At 46.0% G+C, this 19,924-nt stretch overlaps 1 protein-coding gene across 4 annotated transcripts in view; it reads right to left on the bottom strand.

The window, feature by feature from the left end:
* The window catches only part of LPIN1 (lipin 1), a 144,806-nt gene that overhangs the window by 101,860 nt on the left and 23,022 nt on the right, over positions 1-19,924 (bottom strand). For all 4 annotated transcript variants that reach the window (XM_033176525.1, XM_033176529.1, XM_033176527.1 and 1 more), the window contains exon 2: positions 6,911-6,967. In XM_033176525.1, coding sequence (XP_033032416.1) covers positions 6,911-6,967 — 57 coding nt within the window. The remainder of the gene's footprint in view (positions 1-6,910; positions 6,968-19,924) is intronic.

Here is a 19,924-nt window from a genome sequence, read left to right on the forward strand (position 1 = left end):
GGCTGTTCCACATATCTTTTATTCAAAATAGTTACATATTAAAGCATTCCATTTGTGCTTACAATTATTGTAGAATTACCTCCCAGCAAACAGATGCTACAGGAGGGAAGAGACCTTTTCTGCTTAAGTATCTAGTGCAATGCCTGGCCCTTAATAGCTGCTCAACAAAAATTTTTAAATGAATGCTTAAATACCATATCATGGGTCATGTCTAGTTGCAAAAAGATATTCATCATAATAAAAATAATAAACTATAATTAAAATATACTCATCATCATGAAAATAAATGAACTAGGCATATACTGGTGTTAAAGGTATCATTGCCTCTATTGTGGGCCATTTTAGGATGCAAGGCACAGTAGGGGTAAACAATTAAGAGAGGCTTCTGTGGTCTAGGAATGCAAGATCTAGTAAATATATAATGTCTCCAGCAAGAGAAAGGAGGACAAGCAAGGCAGAGTAAGCTGCCCACTGGGGTGGGAGAAGGGAATGATAAAAGGGAGGACTGGAAATATACACCAAAGTAAGTCATTAATACAACATTTCTATTCACAACTCAGAATTCACTGAACAAAAAATGGCCATTCTGTATAAGATTCCAAGTAAATGCATTATTGTTGTATCTGATTGTGCTAGTGCCTGTCGCTAATCCATGCCACAATGATTCATGCTTAAAAAAAAAAAAAAAAAAGAAGCAATTGGCTATAAGGGCCACCACAGTGCATTTCTAGATAAGAGCTCAGTGACTGTTAAGGGGCACCTGCGTAAGAGCTCTGTTAACAATGCTAGGCAAGGAAGAACACCCCAGGGCAGATGCCAGACGGAGCAAGAGACAAACATGCATTTATTTTCCCTTTACTCCAGATAGCTCATTAAATTTCTTTTCTTTCTTTCTTTTTTTTTTGAGATGGAGTCTCGCTCTGTCACCCAGGCTGGAGTGCAGTGGCGCGATCTCGGCTCTCTGCAAGCTCCGCCTCCCGGGTTCACACCATTCTCCTGCCTCAGCCTCCAGAGTAGCTGGGACTACAGGCACTCACCACCACGCCCGGCTAATTTTTTTCTATTTTCAGTAGAGACAGGGTTTCACCTGGGGTTAGCCAGGATGGTCTCGATCTACTGAACTCGTGATCCGCCCGCCTCGGCCTCCCAAAGTTCTGGGATTACAGGCGTGAGCCATCGCGCCCGGCCTAGCTCATTAAATTTCAAGGAAACTTCAGAATTTAAAACTCACAGCAATGTAAAGAACAGGAGGGGCATCTTCAATGGAGAAGATACTTCAACAAATTTGGAAGGTGAAAGCAAAGGGAAAGTCTGACTAAAATAACATAGAGCAAGCTACACCCTGGACTTCCTGCAAAGGGGGCTGCAGTGAGGGAGAGGCCCATCTACCCACAGAACTCAAGCAGGCACTGGCCTCAGGAGCCCCAGATAACAGCCAACTCCTGGACTTTTTATTCCAGAATGAACTCTATCAGTTGGAGCTTCCAGGCAAGTTTTTTTATCCCGTCCATGCTAAATAAAAACAACCACAAAGTGCCAGGCATCTGAGGAAACCCTGCAATGTAAAGAGGAAAAATAACAAACAGAGGAAACAATTCCAGAAAAAATAAAAACAATGAAGGGAACAGAAGAGAAATTACTAGGAAAAAACAGCCCCAGATCAGAAGCTCAGATATGAGATGCTATTTCATTCATAAAACAAAAAACAGAATAGTGTTGTAAAGAAGAAATAATTAGAGAACAAAAAAAGAAGTTTGAAAAGTAAACAATTTGGATTGTGAAAATAATAACAAACAATAGAAAGTGAAATTTACAAAATCTGCCAAATCACAGACCAAAAAAGTCGGGCAATAGAAGATAAAAGAGATAGAGAACTACTCCCTACATCCTTAGCCACCACCCTTGTTTTTCCACTTTTCTTTTATCTCTTGGAATATCTCATCAGCTGATATCTATTAGAGGAGAAGGGACTTGTCCCCCAAGAGACTAAGTTCTGAGCAGATGAATGAAAAGTGGCTACCTCCAGGTACATCAGTGTGAACTTTCAGGACACAAAGAGTTAGCAGAAGATCCTAAAAGCTTCCAATAGGAAAAAGTAAAATAAAAGCTCACCTAACAAAGAAACGAAAGCCAGACAGGCATAGCAGGAACATTTGCTGCTAGAAGGTAATGGAACAATGTGTACAAAATTCTGTGAGAACTGAACATCAACCTCAAATTCTAAATTCAACCCAACTCAAATGTGAAGCCAAATTAGAGATTAAGACATGCAAGGATTCAAAGTATATCTCCACACACCTGTAATCCCAGTACTTTGGGAGGCAGAGGCAGGCGGATCACTTGAGATCAGGAGTTCGAGACCAGCCTGCCCAACATGGTGAAACCTTGTCTCTACCAAAAATACAAAAAAATTAGCTGGGTGTGGTGGTGGGCGCCTGTAATCCCAGCCTACTCGGGAGGCTAAGGCAGGTGAATCACTTGAACTCAAGGGGCGGAGTTTGCAGTGAGCTGAGATTGCTCCACTACACTCCAGCCTGGGCAACAAAGCAAGACTCCACCTCAAATACATACATATATATATTCTGACCCCCTTTTCCTGGGAGGTTACCTGGAAGTGTACTCCAGCTTTTGCTTATTGTAAAAGAGTAAACTAAGAAAGAAGAAAACGGCGATTGGGTAACAGTAGCTCCAGTGAGGGCCTCCCAAGACGCAGCTCTGTGGGAGGACTTAGGAGCAAGCGGAAGAGAGAGCTCTCCTGGAGAGAGGTCCTGGGAAAATAGGGTTACCTACACAGGGAGCTGACAGTCTGGGGAAACTAGAGAGTGATAAAGGCACTAAAAATAAGGAAGCAATGAAAAGAATTAGAAACTACTGAAAGAGAGCAACTTCTTGTAGAGGTAGAATAGTGCTTAAGAACAAGGTCTCTGAACCTCTGTGGGTTTGAATTCTAACTCTGCCACTTTCTAGCTGTGTGACCTTGAGCAAATGACTCAGCCTCTCTGTGCTCAGTTTGTCAGCTCTCAAGCAGAAATCATAATGGGACCAACTGAGAAGGCCGTTGTGAGGAATAAATGAGTTAATATTTCTAATGCTCTTAGAAGAAAAGAACCTGTCACCTGATTTGTGGTATGTAAGGTTTGCTAAATACATTTTTTTAAAATTCTAAAAGCCATATGAAAAATATGGTCATCCAAATAGAAGGAATAGATCCCAATGATAACAAGGTAATAGGCTTAAAAACAAAGAATGCGATGGTTTCCACGTGATCGGCTAATGTCAAAGTTTAAGGACATTGTCTGTTTGGAGGGTGCGGGGGATGGGCAGGGAGTAGTATTTTTCCTAACAATAAAAAAGAGAGGCAAACATAACCTCCAGGAAAAACACCCCCCATATCTCTCCCTACCAAGAAAACTCTTTACAAGTAAGGCAGTATCTGAACGTAGAACAAATTAAAATATGATGAGATTATGCATAAATGCTAGAGTATGAGAAAGGAGATCATTGGCATATCATGCTCTGTAGAATCAGCCAGACCCTCCTCTATCAGGCATGAATCCACAGGGCAATGTGCGAAGACGCGTCAATCAACTGGATAGGAACAGGAGACTGTGGCCTTCATTGTGAGCCAGTATTTCCTAGTTGATTCTATAGGACCAGTCACATAAATCGCCTTGATCACATTTTTCAAAAATAAATCTAAATCTAGACAAAGTTTCCCTTCCTCCCCTGACAAAACGTGCTCCCTCCAAGAAAACCAAAATTTAGGTCCAGTCCTTTCCCAAACCTAAAGACAAGAAATAAAAACAATAAGCAAAATACGGTTTCCAGGAGGTAGGCCAGGATAAGCTAGAATTCTGGGAATTGCTGTTCTTATTAGAAATGTCGCAATCAAAGTACACATCAGCCAAGAGGGAGGCACAACGTAAATGGTGTTGCTGTTTCTGGTGTCACAGATTGTCCCAGCATTCCAGGCCTTTTGCTGTCTTTACTCTTGTTTGGGGATGGAGCAGGGGCAGAGGGGTTGGTGAGTGTATATTTCTTTGGGTTTCTGTAATCCACAGCTAGATTCTTCAAACCAAGAGCTCGACCTCCTAGAAAAACTTTCCCTCAAACATGCCTCCAGTCAATGGAGAATGAATTGCTGGCTTCTCTGCACTCACGAGTCCACAGGCAACTCTGTCATAGCACCTGTCACATGGCACTGCCATTATGATCCTGCTATCCCCTCCCCTGCTTGGTGAACTCCAGAAGGAAAAGACTAACCCTAACACACTCATCACTGTGTCCCCAGTGCCTAGTGCAGTGGCACAGTCACTAGTAGGGAGGGAGAGAGAGGGACAGTGTCAGGGAGAGGCACAGAGAGAGAGAGGAGAGCGGGAGAGAGAGGGTGAATGAGAGGGAGAGGGACAGCGGGAGGAGAGAGAGACTTTGAGTCTTATTTTCTCCCCTGTTGTCCTTCCTCCTCATTTTTGGTTTTCTCATTACTAAACATTCCCGGAATTTAGGAACCTACCTTCTACGGATAGCAGGACATAACAATGATCAATGATCAATGCCGGGATAGAAGGAGAGGTGTCGGTTGGAAGCCTGCCTGATGCCCCAGCCACCTCCCCATGCCATGTGGCCTCCAGTGTGAGTCCGTGCTCCAGACCATGCATCAAACTGCCAGCTGGTCACCTGCCTTGGGAAGTTCCATGGGCAGTTCACACTCAGCCAGGCTAACAGTGGACCCCGAACTGCCTTCCTGCCTCCAGGCCCACCCCTATGGCTGTACTCTCACAGGGCTGCAGATCTGGAGGGTTTGCCTGCTTGGGGCCTTTCAATCCGCCTGCCCTGGCCCCTCACATACCATTACCTGTAGGATAAAGTTCAAGGTCCTCAGAAAAGCAGACGAGGCCTCCTCTCATCAGGGCCCATCCTCCTCCTCCATTTTCATCCCCTCTTCCAATCACATCCCCCAGACCTCAAAGACACTGTACTGTTTCTTACCGCTGTGCTTGGTCAACTGGTATGGCTCTTTCAATACCCTGCAGAACACTCGCCTTCTCTTGGAAGCATTTTTCTGAAATTGCTTCTGAATCCCCCACCCACACAAGCTGTTACAAGCCCTACTTCTCCCCTCCCATGAGGCCTGTGGTGAACAGCAAGCTTAGGATTCAATGAAATCCTGCTGTAAGCATGTGGAATGCAACTCAGAGAAGTCAGGTAACTTGCTCAATGTCACACATGCTGTAAGTGGTAGAGCCATGACCCAGATTTTGCACTCCTGATCCAACACCCCTACCATGGATGGCGGCGGCTTTCTGTAATTTCACCCTTGAAGCAGGAGCCTCCTGCTTGGCACCTCCCGTCCTGAGCTCCCTGTGTCGCTGGGAGCCCAGCTCTGTGCAGAGTGGGGATGGAGGCCAGTGGATTGCCTTTCCTTACCTGCCTCTCGTGTGTCCTGCACGTCGGGCCAGAAGCACGGCTGGAAACCTGGTAGCCATGGGCTCCTGCCCCACAGTCTGGAGAATGGGACTGAACCACGGGAAGCTGCCCGAGGCCACCTCCATGATTATGGGGCCTGCACTCCCACCCACAGGTGAAGGGGGTCACTTACTTCGATTTCCTGCACCTTCTCACAGAGCGGGGCTTTTCTCCCTCCAGACGTAACTGCCACTAACTGCTCTCTCCTCAGGATTCCTGGCCTCCATTTGGCCCCGGTCCCTGCCAGTCCCCTTGGAAATAAAATTTCTGCTCCTCACAGAGCGCCCAGGCCAAGCCTTCCTCGCAGCCTTCTTCATCCACGTCACTGACGCCTCTGGATTCGTCTCAACGACGAACCTCTCACTCTGCCTGCGGCTGCGCTGAGCCTCAGGTGTCCTCTGAGAATCCTTGGTCCACTCTGTTTCAGTGTCCTTTTCTAACTTTGGCTCCTCGAGGGTGGAGACTAAGTGTTACTTTTGTTCCGTAGCCACAAGGCTTGGGCCAGGCCACAGTAGGGACACTAAGCATTCCGGTGTCATCACTTCTACCCTGAATCATTCCACAGCCCCTCTGGAGCCTCCCTACCCACACATGCTGCCTCCAGCCTCTCCCCCACAGTGGAAGCATCTCAGGGGTAAGATCTGTGGGCCTGTAGCAAATTACATGATGCCCCTGAAGCTGCAGCTATAGCTCCAGGGCAGGGTGAAGGCCCGAGGAGAAAGGAACGGGAGAGGGAGTCTGGGACCACCTCTGGGAATGCCGGGAGAGGGGTGTAAACAAAACATCTTCCTACCCACACAGTAGAGGCTCAGAGAGTCTGAGGGCTGAGCGTAATGATGGCCTTTGGGCTGTGGAACATGGGGTCTAGGAAGAGCCAAAAAGACAGCCTCGGGGGCAGACAGAGAGCAAAGCATGAAAACCAATCCCAGAGATGCTGAAGGGCTGGGCCAAAGCCTGGGAACCAGGTGCAAGGCAAAGAGGCTGCGGCGGGAGGAAGAGGCAGAATATGGGGAAGGGCCTTGAGGAGCTCGGGCGTGGGGCAAAGGCTCTCATTAGACGTGTGCAACTGCATTTGCGGTAACGACCATCCGGTAAGGGCAACCAATGACGTGAGTGTGAACGCAGACCTCTTCCTCTTGGCACTGGGGAGCCATTGAAAGTTTTTTAATCAGGGAGGTGACAAAATCCTATCTCTGCCTGGAGGAGGATTCATCTCAGGAAGAAGAGATTAGGAAACAGCCAAAATGTTTGCAGCTCCATGGGGAGCTAATCAAGCATCCAGAAAGTGCTGCAAGCAATCTCTGAAAGCATCAACGGAAAGGAATAGCCCTGTTTTGGAGACTGTAGATATCCACGGCAACAAACCGCAGTTGGACATGGAGTATTTTCTCTAATCTTAAAATGTAAAAGCGTAACAAAGACATTCTGTCACAACGGCACTCACATTAATGTTTGAAGGCCACACATTTCGAATCCACCCAGGGTCTCTCATTATTGGAATCTGAAAAACAAAAACATTAGAAATTAATTAATACAAATGTTCTGGAATTAGGTGGTGGTAATGGTTGCATAACTTTGCCAACATACTAAAAACTCACTGAACTCTACACTTTAACATGGTGAATTCGGTGGTATTAAGCTATATGTCAATTTAAAAAAATAAATTAGTAAGAAGAACGTGTGGCTGGGTGCAGTGGCTCATGCCTGTAATCCCAGCACTTTGGGAGGCCAAGGCAGGCGGATCACCTGAGGTCAGGAGTTTGAGACCAGCCTGGCCAACATGGTGAAATCCTGTCTCTACTAAAAATACAAAAATTAGCTAGGCATGGTGGTGGGCAGCTATAATCCCAGCTATTCAGGAGGCTGAGGAAGGAGAATCACTTTAAACCCAGGAGCGGAGGTTGCAGTGAGCTGAGATCATGACACTTCACCCCAGCCTGAGCAAAAGAGCGAAAATCCATCTCAAACACACAAACAAAAAAGAATGTGGTGTCTTTTCTTTGAGCACATTCAACTATGATGTGTCAATTACATAGGGTGCGTTATAAGGTTGGAAACGCCCTGTCTCTCTTACTCTTTCACTCTTTCTCCATCTTCACTTCCTCCCCAAAGCACATGGATCCTATTGATAAAGGTATAAGGAGGCCAGGCAGCATGAAAAAATGATGAAATTGGAAGTCAGAAGACATGACTCAAGTGCCGCCTCTGCTGTTTCTTAGCCACAGGACTTGTTTTCTCACCTGTAAAATGTAAGTAACAATAACCCCTGCCCTGTCGAGTGATGGGAGTTATTGTGAGCATTAAGTGAGTTCATTCAGGCAAAAAGGCAAAGCCCAATTCAGATACTAGCTATTAGGACTGTTGGCATGGCGTTATCCTAGCAGGTAGGACATGTGCACTACCCCTTTCTCACAAGTGTCCCAGTTAGAACTGCACAAATGGCACACGGAGTAGGCCCAGCCTTCCTAAGGGAGGTATTGTCCTAGGCCTAAAATTATACTTAAATTATACTGAAAAACATGTGTGCTCTGAGTTCAACTGCCAACAGCCCAGAATAAACAGCTCCAGAAGCCCCTAACCCTCTTCCCCTGTCCTGTCCCTCCTTGGCCCTGCACCCCACCTCATATTCATCTGACCCACTTAAATTTTCCAGCACATATTTGTTGACTGACTGTTAGTTAATGGTGTTGCTTTACATCATGACATAGAATAGCTCTAGGGTCATGTACTTTGCTAGGTACTGGGAACACAGCAACAAATGAGATGCAAATCTTGTCCATAAGTCACTCATAAGCTAGTGGAGGGCAGGAAGACAAGAGAGCACAGAGGAGGAAGTTAAGCATCTGCCCATGGGTAATGCAAGGAAGGTTCCGTGCCTTCTGAAGGAGGGGACAGTTGAACTGCCTCTGCAGGGTGAGTGGGAACTCTGGGAGAGGAGAGGACAAGAAAGGCTGCTCCAAGCAGAGCAGAGAGCATGTTCAAAGAAATAAAGTCATTGCACATGTGTTGGGAACAGCAAGGTGCCCCTCGTGACTCCAGAGTAGTTGCGCACATGCAGTAGGTGTGAGGGGGTGCCGGGGGGACCATGGGGCAAGGAGGCAGGAGAGAATGAGGCCGGCATGGCGAAGGCCTCACATGCCCCCAGGAGGACCTCTGGCCTTGTGCTCTAAGCCAGCCAGTTTCATTTTTTTAAGAATGCCCTCCTCAAACAACAACTCTTGCTGGAGCCCATTATGTAATTAGAAAAAAGGTCAATGGCTATGGGCAAATGGGGAAGGGGCCTGGAGTCTTGGTTACAGAAACCCTGAGGCTCTCAGAGCAGTGTGAGAGCAGTCACTGTGCACCACTGGGGACTACAGAGGAGGGGAGGGATGATCAGATCTGTGTCTTAAAAGGACCACGCTGACCTCCGAATGGGGGGTGCATTCGAGGCAGAGAAGTGGACTTGAAGGTTATTCTAGCAAAGGATGGCTGGGATGTGGACAAAGGTGAGGACAGTGGGACAAAGAGGAAGACGAGCTCTGAACACAACCACGTGGTAGAATCACCAGGAAATGATACGCAATTTGGATTGGGGGATTGAAATACAGGAAACTTTCAACGATGCCTGAAGTTTCTAGTCTGGGTGACTAGGTAGATGATTATATCTCTCACTAAATTAGGAAAGCAAGAGGGAAGAATTTAGGGAGGAATAGTCTCCTGGAACCACATCCAAAATAAAAAGGATAGATTTTCCTTTAAGACAGAACCTGGGAAAGAAGGCAGATGTGTGTTATAGGATTCTATCAAATCTGGATCCTTGCTGGGGAAGCAGGGGTAAGGCCATTGATTTCTTTATCTAGATGTTGCTTAATATGGAAGCTAATTAAGTCCTCATTTCAACTGAGCAATGCATTTGAAACACTTCTTGGAATCCAGTTGCTGCTTCTATTTCAGCTCCTTTGGAATATTTCAGCATGCTACAAAAAGTCATGCAACTTGGGTACAGATGTTCTGGACCATCCAACTCAAATTCTTCAGGGGCCACCAACACAGTCACACGGGCACCAGAATTCTCTGCCTACAATAGTTGGATTGATTTCACACTCACGAGGTAGGCTAGGAAAGCTGCCAGCAGTTTAAATTCACAGTGTTTGGATTTGGCACCGATTCAAAATGAAGTTTTAAATCAAATACAAGATATATTCTTGCACTGCCAGAGGAGCAATATCTCTGACCCCCAAGAGTCTGGTTTGAATTCAGAGATTAAATATAAACACAAGAGCACCAAAAATGGTGACCCAGTATATATCAACAATAATTTCTTTCACAACTAAGAAGAAAATGGGCTCATTCTGCCCACAACTATCTGTCTGTTGTAATTCGAAATTCCAATATAAAATGTGAAGCTCAGCCATTTGGATTCTGGCATCAAGCAATTGGCAGTCATGGTGGAAGCCAAAAATGAACCTGGCTTTTAACTCCAGTTCTTCTACTAGGAGCTGTGTGGTCTTGGGCAATCAATTACCTTTCTAAGACTCAATATTCTCATTTGTAAAGAAAGGCTAACAATAAAATACTTACCTTAACTGATGTGAGAAGCAAAAGATAGAATACTGTGAAAATAGTAATGTACCATACAGATGTCAGTGGCTACTCCTGGATGATGGTCATGAAGTGAAAGATTCAAGGTTAGAAATAGGTGAGCATCTTCGGAGCAGCTGGCTTGCTTCTACCTTGCTTATATCATGAGCTGCATGATTGTTCAGGTCCTTGTTCGGTGCATTGGCTACCAGAGCCACTTTTCTGTTTTCGGTGTGATCAGACTCCAGGAAACACATGCTTGGGTTAGCCTCCTTCTCAACTCTATTGTTTGTCTTGATTTCTTTCTTCCTTTTATTTCTCATTAAACATAGATTTATGTAACTGCTATGGATTGAATATTTGTGTCCCCACCCACATCCCTGCCACCATGAATGCATATATTGAAGTTCTAATCCCCAAGGCGATGGTATTTGGAGGTGTGGCCTTGCAGAAGGTGGGGGTTTATTAGGTGATGAAGATAGAGCCTTCATAAATTGGATTACTGCCCTTACAAAAAGAGACAGGAGAAATATAATCTCACTCTGCTATGTAAAGATACAGCAAGAAGGCAGCTGTTTGCAAACCCTGAAAGAGAGCACTCACCAGAACCTGACCATGCTGGCACCTGATCTTGGTCTTCTAGCCTCCAGAACTATGAGAGATCAATTTGAGTTATTTAAGTCACCCAGTTTATGATATTTTTCTTATAATAGCCCAATCTGGCTAAAACAGAAATCCTGTTGTGTTTTGAACCATTTTTTGTCCATGGATATATACAGCAAAGGACAGACAGGTGACAGATTAGATAGATAGATAGATAGATAGATAGATAGATAGATAGATAGATGTGATAAATAGAAAAAATGGAAAAAATGCTTAGAGAATGAACACAGTAAATGTAGATAGATGAGCAAAGGGAAGACGGATACTTTCCTGCCCTCTTTCTCTGGGTTATGTTGTTTGCTTGCTCCCTTGACTGTGCCAATTATTACTGTGTAAAAAGTACTTAAAATAGAACCTCCAAGACTGGTCTTAGTCAGGGCCTCTGCCACTTGAGAGTGGAATCATACTGACCATTGTGTTACCCTCTCTGAGTTTCAGTTTTCTCTCCTAAAGAACTTACATGATACTGCCTACCTCATGTAAGTTCTGCTATGAGAGTCAGACGGAAAATGTACTTGAAAGTAACCAGCTCATGGTAGATACTCAATGAAGCCAAAATTGAATTCCAATCACAGCCTCATTCAGATTAAGACCCAGGTCACAGTTCCTTGTAATCTTCATGTGGCTGGGCTCACTGCTACAGTTCTTGCCATGATTTGCTGGAAGTCACATATCTGGAGCCTACGTCCAAATTCACATTCAGATCTGTGCGATTCCAAAGCTCTTGCTGCTGTTTCATTGATGGTGCAATATTTAAACAGCAGACATCTCACAAACACAGACGGAAAAGAGAGAGAGAATTCACAGAGAGTAATGTTTCCAGATTATCAGGCCCAAAGTGGCAGGCTGCTCCCAATTTACAAATGGGGTGTCCAACGTTCATTTGTAAATTTTTGTAAAAGCAGGGTAACATTTTCACATAGAAACAGTACTACCAAAGTCAGCTTTTCCAGGACAAGAAAGGCAGAGAAAACTATAGCATAACTGAAGAAACAATGGCAGCGTATAACTCAGGACCTAAAAGCATTATTGTTGGTTTATACAGTCTGCTTTCATGGGAAAACCCATTCACAGTCCAATGGAGGATTCCAGGAATGTGTGGGAACGGTCGAAAATGTAAGAGAAGAACCCTGGCCTGGAAATCAGGCAATCCAGGCTTTAGCGCTGGTGTCGCTAACTTGTTGCAAAGCATTGACAAGGTATCGCCCTTCTCTGGGTCTCAGTTTTTCCATCTAACAGAGGCTTGAGTTACACTTGGTGATTTCTAAGGGCTTTTCATCTCCAAAATTCTGCATCTATATGCATACACCCTCCTACATCTGATTCCAACAATGATACCCCCTTTCTTTTGTAGCCTGGTACCCTCTGTTGAGATAAAGGAAGAAGATAAAGGAAGATTTGCTCTGAGTAGGGGAGAGATGGGGTGAAAGGGATGATGTTATATGTATGAGGACTCCTCCTGGGACAGTTCTGGCAAATCTGATGAGATAACTACTTGTGGTTTCCAGCATGGGTTTTGGAGTCAAACTGTCTAGAATGATCTAGGGTAGAATACTGGCTTCACCACTTACCATCTGTGTGGTCTCGAGCAATTCATTTAATATTCCTGAGCCTCCATTTCCCCTCTATAAAAGGGGAATAACAATGACAATAATAATAGTAGTAGCTTTGTCATAGGGACTTTGTGAGGATTAAAGGAGATACTTAATGTCAAGTGCTCAATATATATTCGTTATCATCATCATCATCGCCTTCCCTTCCTCCCGTTGAGAGGTGCATAAACTGGGTTCTAACTGTAACCCTGGCCTGCTGGGTGACTTTGGCAAGTTTTTTCCCCTCTTTGGGTCAGCTTTCCTATTTACCAAATGCCTAGATTATATCAAAGCAAGGGTACCTAACTGGCCAAGTGCAACACAACTGGTCTCCATCTCCAGTGCCTTCTGCTCCACTGAGCACATCACACCACATCGTTCCCTGCTGAAAATTTTTCATGGCTCCCCACTGCCCAGGAGTTAAGGCCCAGCCCTGGCATGCATGGTCCTGCATGATCCCCTCCTGCCTGCCCCCTTGCCTCACCTCCTCTCCCATGCCTCATTCTCCACTCCAGGGACATGCACAGTGTTCCCATCTCAATGACTAGGCTCCCCTGGTTCCTCCCAGTCAAAGTTTGACCCTCCACCCAAATCTGTCCTTGGAGCCATTTCCATTACTCAAAAACCAGCTCTCCATGAGGCCTTCTCAGAGTTCCTCCTTGGCAAATAGTCGTCCTCCTCTGTGCTGACTCAGCATTCCAAAGAGAAGGCCACAGTGCAGTAGGCAAAAAGTGAAACTGATGAGAGTCAAGCTGCTGGATTCCAGCTGTGGGGGGAGCCGACAGTGAAGGGTAATGCCCATTCCCTGGGTGGCTGAAGGCAGGTCACTGCTCCTCTTTGGGCCTAGTTTCCTTCTCTGTCCTGTTAGTTAGGAGAGATGACCTCCAAGGGTCTAGGTGAAGGTTGCTGCCCCATTGCCTGACACAGATGGTCTTGGATGCCAATCTGATGCCAAACTGTGATCATCACTCAGGGTCTTTCTCAGTGAGGCCCAATTCAGTTCACTTCCCCAGGATCTTCTCACATGAAACTCTTGAAGTCCAGCCAGCTTCTCTAAGGGGCCTGTTCAGTCATAATTAGCGGAGACCACTCACTCATCATTGAAACATGTCAGAAGAGTCATTTGAAGGAAGTAATCATGTCTGGGTCAATGGTAGGATCCATCCCAGCAGGCAGGTGAGCATCTGGGGTGCTTGCAAGAAGCAGCAGCGCTTGATTGGGAAGGGCCCTGGCCACTCCCTTTCTCCCTTCCCAAGCCACATCCAGTCACAAGCAAATCCTGCAGCTCCACCTCCAGTGGGGGACCCCAACCACTTCTCCCATGCATGCACCACCACCCAGTCCCAGCCACACCGCTTTCTCCCGCAGCTCCAGCAATGGCCCCACAGCCAGTCTGTTTCTGCTCCTCACCAGCTCTGCTCCTCACAGCAGCCAGAGGAACCTTCTGGAATGTTAGATCACGCCACTCCTCAGCTCAAACCCCCCCCTCCCCGTGCTCCCCAGTCTGCTCAGTAAATTCCAGGGCCCTACAGTGGCCTCAGGGGGTCTGGCCAGGGTTCCGGACTCACCTCCTGCCACCTCTTCATCATCCATGGTGGCTTCTTCCACCTTAGGGACTGTGCATGAGCTGTTCCTCTGCCTGGCAGATCCTCCCTAAGCCTCATTCTCTCACTTCATGCTGGTCTCTGCTCCAATGACCCCTCCTGGAAGGGACTTCCTTGGTCCATCTGATCATCCCCGACCTCCTTACCCTGCTGTCTTTTTCTTGTTAGCACTTTATCAGTATCTGATGTTAGATACTTATTCTTTATTTGTTTTCTGTTTTTCCTACTAAAATATAGGACCTTCCTTTCTCTCCTACCATACCCCCAGCACCTGTGATAATGCCTCGCGTGTAACAGGCTCTCTCCTAAGAGGTGCTGTATGGCTAATCGCTGCAAAGGTTACGTTTAGTCAGTACCCATGCTCTTTCACCAAAGCTATTTCCACTTTTTAATGACAGTCATAGAGTTTTAGAGCCAGGAGGAAGAGCTCTTTTTGGCCCTTTTGATATTTTGATAAAAGCTATGAATCCTCTCCCCACAAAATGCACATTCACCCAGAAACCTGCACACCATTTTAGGTGGCTCAAAAACCTGTCACATTACCTAGAAACATCTTTTAGTTAATGAGCCCCCAGATATAGAACACCTCCTCACCCCACGCTCCAAGAGGGTAAGTGCTTGCTCAGGGTCACGCAGCTCTAACCTGACGGGAGTTCCCCAGAATATCATGGCAATGGAAAGATAATTAATACTCAAGGGAATTGGATCTAAGCCCTGGTTATAATATTTAATAATGCTTGGTCTTGAGTAGGTCTTGAGCACTGTGAGCCTTAGGAGTTCCATTTCTTCAGTTATAAAATGAGCTTAATAATATTTGCTCCATCTTCCAAGATAGCAAGGGCAGGTTGAATGCTTCTAATGTGTGTACCTCCGATCACTCTCTGAGTTCATCTGATGACACTGGGCCCACCCAGGTAATCCGGGATAATCTCCCTATTTTAAGGCCAGTGATGAGTAACCTTAATTCCAACTGCAACCCTCGTTCTTTCCTTTACCACATAATGTAAATTTTTCACAGGTTCTGAGGATGAGGATGGGGCATCTTTGGGAGACCACTACTCTGCTTGCTTCCTAATGGGCTTGCCCACACCTCCCTGTATCACCCTGCAGTTCACTCGCCTTGCTGCATCCAAAGTCTTTTTTTGTAACACAATTTGGTTATGTCACTGTATTAGTCCGTTTTCATGCTGCTGATAAAGACATACCCGAGACTGGGCAATTTACAAAAGAAAGGGGTTTAATGGACTTACAGTTCCATATGGCTAGGGAGGCCTCACAATCATGTTGGAAGGCAAGGAGGAGTAAGTCACGTCTTAAGTGGATGGCGACAGGAAAAGAGAGAGCTTGTGCAGGGAAACTCTCGTTTTTAAAACCATCAGATCTCGCAAGATTCATTCGCTATCACAAGAACAGTGCAGGAAAGACCTGCCCCCATAATTCAATTACCTCCCACCAGGTTCCTCCCACAACACATGGGAATTGTGGGACTTACAATTCAAGATGAAATTTGGATGGGAACACAGCCAAACCCTATGAGTCACCTCTATGATTAAAACCATTATATCACTTCCCACTGCTTTTAGAAGTAAATACAAAAAAGTATACAATTTTCTAAATCCTCCTGAACTTGGTGAATGGTTTTCACCCACACTTGCAGTCTCATTTCCCACTTGTTCCCTTTGGTCTCTCTGGCCCAGTCACACTAATCTTTCAACTCCTCCTATTCAGCTTACTGATTCCAGTCCCATGGCCTTTGCACATGCTACTCTCCATGTCTGAGATACGCTTCCACTGGATAACCTCTCTTCACCCCCCAGGCCACAGCCAAGTGTCCCTTCCTCGTAGGGGCTATTCCTGGCCTCCTCAACCTGCTCACATCCTGATTACACCCTCTCATAGGGCACCCTTGTAACTCGTTCATGGCACTTAGTGCAGTTTGCAAATTTACATTTGTTTGCATACTCAGCTGATGACAGCATCCTTCAAAAGGAACAGTGCCTGTTGGTCTCATCATTGTGTTTGCAGCAGTGGCTGGCACTGGTAGTCAATAAACACTTGTTGAATGGAAAAACAAAGGTGATTTTTTTCAATATACAGATGAGCTCAGAAGGTCGAGGGACTTGGCCAAGGCCACCCAGCTAAAATGTTGGGGGGAGGGTGAGCTGGGATTTGACTAAGTTTGACTTACTTCAAAGCCATAACACCACACCATCTGCATTTCAGGCTACTATTTATAGGACGGGGCTGGAGATGGCTTTATTTGATGAATAAGCCACATCCAGTTACAAGCAAATCCTGCAGGCCATTCATCAAATTTTCCCATTTCAAAAGATGAAGGTTGTATTGATCTCTGCAGCCCTCAAGGGGCCTCATGTCTTGGGCTTTTTTCTGATCAATCCCATGGCCAGTAAGCAGTGGAAGTTCCCACCACTAACATGTGGAAGTTCTCTCCTGTTCCTGGTTATGTCCTCCCAGCCACTTTGAGAGGTGAGCTCCTCCAGGCCTCACCATTGATAAATGGTGACTACCTAGTCCCCAGTGCCCAGTGTTTACCCAGACATCTGACACATAAGTGTGTGTGTGGCCTCTGGAGGTACTCAGATAGCAGGATCCCCGGGGGAGGAAACTCCATGGAGCAGAGTCCTGCGGTGGAGCCCAGGGAGACAGAGGACCCAGGGCTGGGGATCCCAGCTGTGTGACTGTGAGACGTTTATCCCCTTGTCTTGTGGGGATCCCAGCTGTGTGACTGTGAGACGTTTACCCCTGTGTCTTGGCCTCATTGTCCCTGAGTGTACAATGAGGGGCTGGATGCTTGGTGCTTCCTGCTAGAACATTCTGTAATTCTAGTGAGTATCTAGCACAATCTTCGGTTCCAGACTTCATGGACACTCCATATAGAAGGGACCCTAGATATAACTAGATTTAGTATGTGGAAGGGACTTGGATTTAAGTGCCAGAATACAAATCTCTGCCCATTAGAAGTGACCTCCAGTGTGAGCGCCTACCCAAGCCTCATATTCCACTGGATACATCACAATCCAGGGTGGTGTGATTTGCTACCCAGCTCTGCCTCCCCTGGGTGGGGCCTCACAGTTGCCACTATATCAGGCCCAGATGCAACCACAAAAGTGAGCTCAATATGGAAGGCTTAAGCCTCCCATGAGATGTATGTGTGTACATATATTAGATTAAAGATGGCCTCAAATTCTTTGCTACTCCTTCCACTGAGAAATAGAGTCTACTAACCCTCCCCTTAAATCTGAGCTAACCTAAGTGACTTGTTTGATCAATAACATGCAGGACAAGTGACATTCTTCATCTTCTGAGGCTAGGTCATAAGAAGCCTAAGCATCCTCCTCATTCTGGGGGATGCCAGCTACCAGGTAAGAGGTTTGACTACCATGAGATGCCAAGCCTGAGAGGCCTTGTGTGCTGACTCCTGTCAATGGTCCCAGGTGAGCTAAGCCTTCTAGCCACCCCCAACCAAGGCAGCAGTCAGGTCAGGGAAGCCATCTTGACCCTTCCAGGCCAGCCCATCCACCAGTCAGGTACTGCAGAGTCATCTCAGTCAATGCCATGAGGAACAGAAGAATCACCCAGCTGAGCCCCGCCCAGGTTCCCAACCCATTAAGTCATGAGATACAATAAAATAATTATTGTTTTAAGCCACTAAATCTTGAGTCAGTTTGTTTTGGAGGAATAACTAGAATAGAACATGTATGTGGGGGGAGGTGGCAGGGAGGCAGGTCTAGTTTGTGGGTTTCTGTGTGTAACTGCATCTATGTATTTGTATCATGATGGGGAGAGACTAGTTGTGTCTATTTTTGCAAGTGCCTATGAGTTTGCCTGTTACACAGTTTGTACTTCTGTGAGTTTGATACGTGCCTGTTTGTGTGTATATATGGCAAAATAATGAGGCAAGTCCTCCTGTATAAAATCTAATCCCATTGCTTAATCACCTCCTTGCTTATTTATGAAAAGAGCCAGTGCAGACCAGAGATGTATGCACATGCATACGTGTCTTTACAAGGAGAAAGTATGACTGAGGAACAGGTTAAGATTGGACCCCAGGGTTCTTGGGGCAGTTGCGTCAGGCTCTTTGGGCACCCTGAACCTCTGCCCTCTAAGCCTAGGATTGGTCACTATGAGCCAGGCAGTGGGCAACTCAGATTCATGCTATCCCTACTCCAATCCCCCCAGCAGGCAGCAGCTCCCAGAGGATTTCTCATGGGTTAGAAGTAAGTGTTATGCAAAAACCAGTTCCATGGTGGGTCAGATACACTTGGAAACACTAGATAAAACAGAGATAAAGATGACTTTTCCCTCGTAGCTTCTCAGTACCTTTACTACATCACTACATTGTCAGTCTCCAACAGGGAATGTAGAATGCAGCATTTCCCCAAACCTCTAATCTTGAAACCCCTTTCTTACTGAGTAAATAGTAGTATTTGTATGTCAGGTAACTCATTTTGGAGAAATTCTGCTGCAGAAATATCCAAACCTGGGAGGCGGTCTTCCACATTTCCATCTCCATCTATCCCCTAGGGAAGATAAGTAGTAGTCGCAAGAAATTCAAGTCTCTATGGGGAGACTCGGAAAAGGATCCATGTGAGAGTTAGGAGAGAAGAAGGGCAATAAAAATGATAGGCAAACAAGAGTAGTTTGTGCCATGGTGAGGAGAGACAGAGAGACAGGGAGAGGCAGAGAGACAGAGAAGCAGAGATGAGAGATAGAGACTGAGAGTGACCTGAGGTCACAGCAAGGGGAGGCTGACCCAGCCTGCCCTGCTAACATTACTGTTAGCATAGTGCATACTGTTTGTGCAGTCCTTACTGCAAAAAGACCCCTGGGCATGCATGAAGATTTCCTTCTAAGCTAGGCCATGACAAGTAAGTCAAGGTTTCCCTTTCTCAAGCATCCGCGTTGTCTCGCATATTTCCTGTGTCTTTTTACCTCCTGTACTTTGATGCTTTGCTATCCAGGGTGTGGCTGGCCCACAAACCTTCCCAGGGCCAGGCCTTGTCTGTGAGTGCACCTTTCACAGGCAAACCAACCAGTCCAGAGCCCAGACCCCAACCACCTCTTCTGTCAGGGCGTCACCCTCTGGGCCACTATCCACCGTCCTGTTCATCCCAGGGCCTGGGACCAGACAACGAGCAACAGCCTGTGTACTCCAGAACCCACTGAAATTATTCACACTAGCCAGCCCTAAGCCCGTTTACCCTGCTTCACCTGTTTCTTTCCACAGAAACCACAATAAAGACTTTTGTCCACATTTTTCCCTTGCTCTCTCTGCCTCGTGACCAACCCAGCGCTTCCCCATGTGGCCTTGTGTGACGTGGCCTGCCTCCTGTCTCTAGGGACCTGTGAGCACCACAAGCCTCCTCCTTCGTGACAGTCATTTTCCTGTCTGTCTTACCGTACCCAATTAAAACAAATCTCTAGTGCCCTTAAGACACTTGGCATCCGAGAGCCCCAAGACCAGAAGGTAGAACTCAGCAGAGACAAGCACGATGATGTTAGAAAGCTGATATATGCAGCGGGGATTAGACAGAATAGTTCAGGAAGAGTTTTACCACGGGCAAGGACCAAACCAAACAGACACTCAGCCAGTAGGAAAGGACACGTCAGCCCTGGCTACACCCATGGGTAATACCAGTAGCTTTCTGTAATCTACACACACAGGCTTTAGAATTGGACTGGCTAAGCTGAAATCCTAGGCCCATTAGGCACTGCCTGTGTGACCTCAACCTAGTCATTTAACTTTTCTTTGCTTCACATTTTTCATGAATGGGGATGATGATATGCTGTTATTAGGAGGATTGAGTGAGGATGAGGGTAAAGCACTTAGTATAGAAACTAGTACATAGTATGCGTTCAATAACGTCATATTTTTATTACTATTACTACTGAAACATAGAACTAAATAGCAACAGTATGATGCATTAACTCATTTGTATTAAGAGTCTACCATGTGTGTCACCTGGGCCGGCGCTGTGACAAGCATGAGTGTTTGTCACGGTTCAAAGCAGAGAG

This window comes from Trachypithecus francoisi, unplaced genomic scaffold (genome assembly GCF_009764315.1).
Source record: "Trachypithecus francoisi isolate TF-2019V2 unplaced genomic scaffold, Tfra_2.0 Lachesis_group17, whole genome shotgun sequence".
Taxonomy (NCBI): Eukaryota; Metazoa; Chordata; class Mammalia; order Primates; family Cercopithecidae; genus Trachypithecus; species Trachypithecus francoisi.